Source organism: Nyctereutes procyonoides, unplaced genomic scaffold, assembly GCF_905146905.1.
Source record: "Nyctereutes procyonoides isolate TBG_1078 unplaced genomic scaffold, NYPRO_anot_genome, whole genome shotgun sequence".
NCBI lineage: Eukaryota > Metazoa > Chordata > Mammalia > Carnivora > Canidae > Nyctereutes > Nyctereutes procyonoides.
This window is the reverse complement of record NW_026575030.1, coordinates 23517723-23525188: the sequence shown is the minus strand read 5'-3', so window position 1 is coordinate 23525188 and position 7466 is coordinate 23517723. Positions and strand designations below refer to the sequence as shown.

Below are 7466 nucleotides of genomic sequence, written 5' to 3'. Positions count from 1 at the left end.
AAAGAGGCAAAGACAGAGACAGAGGGAGAAGCAGGCTTCCTGCAGGGAGGCAGATGCAGGACTCAATCCCAGGACCCCAGGATCACAACCTGAGCCACAGGCAGACGCTCAACCGCTGAGCTACCCGGATGCCCCGATGTCTGGCTTCTTTCTTAGCATGATATTTCAATAGGTAATATTTTCTAGGTTTATCCATATTATAGCACATTTCAGTACTTCCTTTTTATGCCTGAATAATATTCCACTATATGGATGTGTCATATTTTGTTAACTATCAATCCCTCAATGGATACTTGCCTTCTTTCCAAGTCTTGGCTATTGTGAAAAACTGGGCTAGGAACATTTGTGTACAAACATTTGCTTGAATACCTACCTCCAGTTCTTTCAGGTATATGCTTGGGAGTTATAAGCATTGCTATATCATGAGAATCACTAGGTCATATGGTAATCCGTGTTTAACTTTTTGAGGAACTGCAGAACTGTTTTCCTATAAAGAGCTCAGTAAAGTCTTTCTGAATGAACTGAAGACAAGGTTTCCCTACGCTCCACGAGCAACACTGGACTCTGCCTTTTGCACGCTGTGTGATTTGGTTCAAATTACTTAAATTCTCTGGGCCGCCTCTTCATCCTCAATGAGGGGGGAAAATAAAACTTAACCTCTGTGAGTTGAATGAGGTCTTGTTTCTGAAACTTCAGGCACAGACTAAGCTCTGTAAAAAAAAATTTTTTTTTAAAAGATTTTATTTATTTACTCGTGAGAAACACACAGAGAGAGAGAGGCAGAGACACAGGCAGAGGGAGAAGCAGGCCTCACGCAGGGAGCCCGACCTGGGACTCAACCCTGGATTCCCAGGATCACGTCCTGGGCTGCAGGCGGCGCTAACCGCTGAGTCCCCAGGCTGCAGGCTGCCCTAACCGCTGAGCCCCCCGGGGCTGGAGGTGGCGCTAACCGCTGAGCCCCCAGGCTGCCCTGGCCGCCGAGTCCCCCGGGCTACAGGCGACGCTAACCACTGGGCTACCCGGGCTGTAGGCGGCGCTAACCGTTGGGCAACTCGGTCTGCAGGCTGCCCTAACCGCTGAGCCCCCCGGGCTGCAGGTGGCGCTAACCGCTGGGCCACTGGGGCTGCAGGCGGCGCTAACCGCTGAGCCTCCCGGGCTGCCCTAACCGCTGGGCACCCCGGGCTGCCGGCGGCCCTAACTGCTGGGCCACCCTGGCTGCAAGCGGCGCTAACAGGTGAGCCCCCCGGGCTGCAGGCGGCGCTAACCGCTGGGCTACCGGTCTGCAGGCGGCCTAACCGCTGGGCCCCCGGGCTGCAGGCGGTGCTAACCGCTGAGCCCCCCGGGTTGCAGGCTGCAGGCTGCAGGCTGCAGGCTGCAGGCGGCGCTAACCGCTGGGCCACCCGGTCTGCAGGCTGCAGGCTGCCCCGACCGCCGAGCCCCCCGGGCGGCCCCGAGCTCTGCGGATCGCTCGCCCTCCCGCGCTGTGGCCCTTGCCCCTGCGCCCCGGGCACGCCCCCCCCCCCCCCAGCCCGGCTCTCCGGGACTACGACTCCCAGCAGCCCCGAGCCGGCCGCCTCCGCAGCCCGGTGCGCATGCCCTGGCAGACGTGGCACCGGGACCGGGAGGCGGGGAGCGGCGGTGGCACCGACCGAGGCGCGGGCGCGGGAGCCCGGGCGCAGCGCGGAGCCGGGGGCGGCGGCGGGGATGGCGCGGCTCGGGCCGGCGGGGCTGCTGCTGGCCGTCTGGGTGAGGCTGCGGCCCGGGGCGGCCCGCGGGGGGGTCCGCGCTGCGGGGGAGCCTCGGGGTCCCGGGCGGGGGCGGCCCCCGTGCCCTCCGCTGTGCCCTCGGGCGGAGCGCCCCGGGGCGCCGGGTGCTTGCAAGCGCGGGCGGGCGCGGGGTGGGGCGGCGGCACCTGTGTGAGTGCGGGTGGGAAGGGGGTGATACCTGCGCGGCCGGAAACCGAGGAAACCGAGCTTCGGACCCACCTGGCGCCCCGGACGCGCTCGGAGCGGCCGCGGGCTCCCACGCTGGGCAGCCGGGGACCTGCGGGTCAGCGCCTGGGGTCCCCCCGCCCCGGGTGCAGGCCAGGCTGGGCGCGCCGGCTGGGGTCCTGCTGCTACACCGACCGCCCCTGGCTCGAGCCTGAGCCTCGGCCACTCTAGCTGAAGTTCGAAGGGAATCCTTTACCGTACCCGACTTAGTCTTCCCATCCATGAAATGGGGCCGGTCAAGGCGCCCCCTCCCCAAGGACATGAGGGGGGTCCCATGGAGGAAGTTCTGGGAATTGCAGCTGCAACTCGAGCTGGGATGTGCAAGGGGTGGGCCAGTGTGCTGGGAGGGGTGGACTCTCTGAGAGGAGTTTGCTACACTTGGGGTTGGGGGGGTGGTGCAGGGTGGTGGCTCCGGGGCATCCCTAGAAGAGGCCAGAGTGCGTGTGTCCCCAGTGCCCAGGGCTCCCCGGGCCTGGCCTAGGTGTTACTGTGGGCGTGCAATGGGATAATGTGGCTTCTTTCCACGTGTCTCCATAACTTCTGGTCTCTTGTTTTAGCACAGTTGGCTCCTTTTTTTTTTCCTTGAAGTTCCAGGGAAAAACTTTCTGCTGCTAGCAGCAGCACCCTCTCCAACCCAGCTTTTTCAGTTTTTTTTTTTTTTTCTTTTGGGTGTGGCAAGGATGCTGGGCAACACGAGGAGACAAACTGGAGTGTGGATTTAGTTACTTTTAAACATTTCTGTTTCCGGGTACTCTGCCTTTTGGGAGTGAGGAGTGGCGCTGCATTTTTCTGGTTGTCTGGAAGTGGGTGGGAAAGCAAGTCACCTGTCCTCTAGAGCTGACCTTTCTCCCTCTGGAAGAGAACCAGTCTGAGGTGGGACAGCGCCCTTTCACCTGCATCCATGTGTGGATGATCTGTTTGCATTTTGTTTTCTGGAGCCAGCTGGCCTGGGCTGGTCTCTAGGCCGGGGGGTCCTGCAGGGCGGGGCAGAGGGGGCCAGCTCTAGCAGGAGCCCCTATCACGTCTTTGCGCTTGGGCTGTGTTAGGATATCCTGCTCTTCTCTTTTCTTCTTTTCCACCTTCCCTGCTGTAAAAATAGAGGGCTTGGGAATCTGACTGGAAAGAAGTTTCATTCAGCAAACATTTATTTATCACCCACATTGTTTGGCACTGGATTGGATTTGGGGTGGAGAGCAAAGCACAGTGTCCCTGCCCTCCGGTGCTGCCCTGCTTTGCGCAGGGGAGTCAGTCCCATGAGCAAATAAAGACAGGACAGCGAGCCCTGATACCCGAAGTGCTGGGAGCCTCCACTGGAGGGGAGCCATACATTAATTTGGTGGGCAGGCCAGCCCTGGCCTTCTTGAGGCAGTGGGTTGTACGGTGTGGAGGGGTGTGGGGGAGTGGTAAGGCTGTTGAGGCCTGCTGGGCCCTCCCCCTGGAAGCACGGGGCGGGGGTAGGTTTGCTGAGAGCGCTAGAACTGGGAATCTGCAGCATGGAGTTGACGTTCTCCTTTCCCCACACCCTACCTTGGCTCAGCAAGTGTCAGCAAGGCCATGTCACTGCCGAGTGGCTGGTAGACACCAGGGTGGGCCTCGGTAAAGTTAAACTCCGTGTCCATCTGATAAGGGCCTCCCAGGTCCTGGGAGTGTATTGGATTTCCTTGTTCACTCAATATTTACTGAGAGCTGATATGTGCGGAGCCCTAGGCTGTGACCCAGGGGACATAAAGCAGTATAAAGGGGTCTACAGAGATTCATGGACAGTGGCAAATACCTACCACATTTTTTACAATAGCAACAATTTGGAAATGGCATAGATGCCCAACAGTAATGGCATGGTTTAAATGACTTTTGGTCCTGTCCATGCCGTGGAAAGTGATGTTTATATTTACTAGAATGCCGTGATTATCAAAATATTTTATGATGCGTGTGAAGACTATTTAGGGACATGGCAAAGTGCTTCCGTGCGGTAATTAGGGGAAAAGCAGGGTATAAAATGAATCCCAGGGTGACTGAAGATAGCTACATAAGCGGTCGAGGAATTAGCGGTGCCTCAGAATGTCAACGGTGATTGTTCAGGAAGGCACTGCTGTGGGTGACTTTTGTTTACTTCTTTGCTTATCCTTTTTTTTCTGTTTCCCCAAGTTTTCTGTATGAATATTATTGTTTTTTTTTTATAGATTTTATTTATTCATGAGAGAGACACGAGAGAGAGAGAGAGAGAGAGAGAGAGAGAGAGAGGCAGAGACACAGGCAGAGGGAGAAGCAGGCTCCATGCAGGGAGCCCGACGTGGGACTCGATCCCAGGACTCCAGGCTGAAGGCAGCGCTAAACTGCTGAGCCACTGGAGCTGCCCTATTATTAGTTTTTTGATCAGAAAAAGTTAATAAGGGAAAAAAGATTCCTTTGGGGCCTCTCAGCCTTCCATAAAGCATCCAGGGATGAAAAGAGTCACAGTCAACACTTGGGACGAGTCAGTTCCAGCACCTCCCTCCTGGCTGGGTGTCTGTGCCCTCTGCCCGGGGAGGCTGAGCAGTCCTGTCCCTACCCCTGCCGCGGACTGCCTCTTCCTGCTGCCCAGCCCAGCTCCTCTCTGCGGTGGCCCCTTCCCCAAACCATCCACGCTGATTGTGGTGTAGCCTACCTCCAGCCCTCAGAACAGAGACCTGTTGGAGCTGGCAAGGATGCAAAGTCACCCAGCTCACGTGGTTCCAACGTCAGGCCGAGGAGCGAAGCTGGGCTGTGACAATTTTCACAGGTTCATAGACACATTGGAAAAGTACCAACAGTGAATGGTTTTTCCACGAATCCAGATATTTTCCATTTAAAGACTTGTCCATTTTTTGGATGTGATGTCGTATTGGAGGAGGGCAGGGTTCAGTGTCCTTTTGAAAAATTAAAGTCATGATTGTATATCATTTTTTTAAGAAGGTATTGACAAAATTGATTTTCAAGTATGCATTATATATTTAAAACGTATGTTATATATTTTAAAATACTTTATTTTATTTATTTATTTTTTAAAGATTTTATTTATTTATTCATGAGAGAACCAGAGAGAGAGAGGGGCAGAGACACAGGCTGAGGGAGAAGCAGGCTCCATGCAGGGAGCCTGATGTGGGACTCCATCCCGGGTCTCCAAGATCAGGCCTTGGGCCAAAGGCAGATGCTCAACCGCTGAGCCACCTAGGTGTCCCTATTTTAAAATATTTTTTAAAAAATATGAAATATATTTGAAAAATATATCCCTGCTAGTCTGAGATTCAGAAGTCTGAGAACTACTGATGTAACTCAGCTCTTTCATTTTAGAAAAGTGAGGCTTTGAGAGGGAAGGGTCTCGAGGCCACCGTGTTTGTAAAGGCAGAGCTGGGATTGGTGCCAGGCTCCTGAATTATAAATCAGGTTTCTTCCTGCTTCATCTCTGCCATCCCAGCCCCTCCCCACCGCCCCCCCACTCACGTCTTCCACCTGCTTCCCTCCTCCCACGTCCCTGCTCTGGCTTCTGCCCTTGACGGTGGCTTGACACTCAGCACCTGGTGGGACAGTGGGCGGTGGTGCAGGAAGCAAGAGATGTTTGTCCCTGGTGTCTCCTGCAGAGTTTTTAATGTACACGTATTTTAGGTTCTACACCATTATATATTTAATGGGCTTTTGTGGGTTGGCCTGGGGATCTAATTGCCATTCATAATGCTGCTTGGAACCTGGAGTGCACTTCTCCCACAGAAATAAACACGTTACAGAGGAAGTTTTAAAACAGAGCTGGCACATAAGTTGGAGGAATAGCTGAGTGCCATATGGGTGGCAGACATGGAGTGCTGTGGATTTGGGCAGGGGTCAGGCTGAGGGGCACCTAGACACCAGAGAAGGGTCCTAGCTCACACTCATAACGAGAGCTGACTCTGGGCTCTGTGACCGTGGGCATCCTTTCTGTTCTGCTCATTGTGTCCCCAGCACCTAGCCCGGGACCTGGCATATAGTCATCCCCAGTCCATAGTTGGCTGAAGGAACTAGTGTTGCAGGCAGAGAAAGGAACCTGTTGAGACAAAAATACAGGTGATGAGGAGTTATGGGCCAGGCTGGATGGAAGGAGAGATTTGAGTCTGGGGAGGGGGAATAAGATCAGAAAAGTGGATTGTAAAGAACCTTAAATGACTGGCAGAGCTTTTGGGACTTGATTCTCTAGGTAATGGAGAGACCTGATGAAAGCTGCCCTTTTAATAACAAGAGCAGTCAGTCCACAGTGTAGGCTTGGATTGGAATGGAAGAGACTGGGATTAATTTTCTCAGAACAACACTTTCTTCCTCTCACTTTCTGCTCCGTTGTCTACAAGATGAAGTGTGGTGCAGTGGATAGAACATGGGTTTTTAGCCAGCCTGACGTTCAGGAGCTGTGTGACCTTGGGCCCTGCCTCAGTTTTCTTGCTTGTTAGTGGTCGCAATGATAACCATTTGCAGAGTTGAAAGCATCAGAAGTAACACAGGAAGCACCCAGCATGGTGCCGGCACCCACGAGGGCCCCATAAATGGGAGCCATGGCATTTATCTCAAGTTGGGAAGGAGAGGTGCTAGGGAGGCCAGTTAGGAGGAGGTGGCAGTGGAGGGCCAGAGCGGGTGTGAGCAGAGACTTCAGGCTGGGAGTTGGGGGCTCCTGGTTCCTCTGAGCTGGGTTCTCGACTCTCCTTGCTTCTCCCAGTGGGCCCCTGTAGAGCCTACGGATGAGGAGGAGGGGGCTACAGAGGGGCGAAAGATTTAGGTGCTCTCAGTTTTTCTCCCCTTTCTTCTGACAGGGGATCTTCTTTTGAGAGTGATGATACTAACCACAGTGCCTCCCTGGAGGATTTGCCCCAGCTTTGCGATTTTGTTTTGTGGGGCTCTTGTGTCTCATTCGGCAGTGATGACAGCAGGTTTTGGAGGCTAAGTGACAGTGGGTCAGAGAGTGATGCCTGCGGTATAAGGAGCCTAAGTTCTCTTATGTTACTAGGACTTCCATGGTTTCTTTGCCTCCCACCCTCCCCTTTTTCCTTCCCTTCTTTCTTACCCAGCATCTTAGATCCCAGTGGAAGAAGGGAGGAACAGTGATGCCCACCCCACGCTGGACTGCCTGGCCCATCCTCCAGCACTGACTGGAGCCTCTGGCCACCCTATTGACGAGAATTATAAAGCCCTGGACACACTTGTAGAGGGCTTTGGAGTTTGCAGAACATTTCCATGTATTTTATGTTGATGAAACCACTAATTAGCTTTACAATCATGTGGTGGAGGGTTAAACACACTTAGATGGACTGTGGGGTCAGAATTGGTATTTTATTCTCCAAGGTCATCCTGATCCCCCAGTTTGATGTACTCTGCTCCCAGATGGCCTGACGGCAAGTCTGTGCCTGACTTCATTGAAGCTATCTGGAGTTGGGGTAGAGCATCCCCTCACCCCAAGAAGCCTACCATTCCCCCTGCCCTTTAGCATGAGCATATGTCTTT

General features: G+C 54.1%; 1 protein-coding gene across 1 annotated transcript in view; it reads left to right on the top strand.

The window, feature by feature from the left end:
- Window positions 1-1618: 1618 nt before the first annotated feature.
- Window positions 1619-7466, top strand: part of PDIA5 (protein disulfide isomerase family A member 5) — a 93634-nt gene continuing 87786 nt past the window's right edge. The window contains exon 1 of the mRNA XM_055316339.1: window positions 1619-1746. Coding sequence (XP_055172314.1) covers window positions 1705-1746 — 42 coding nt within the window. The 5' untranslated portion in view covers window positions 1619-1704. The remainder of the gene's footprint in view (window positions 1747-7466) is intronic.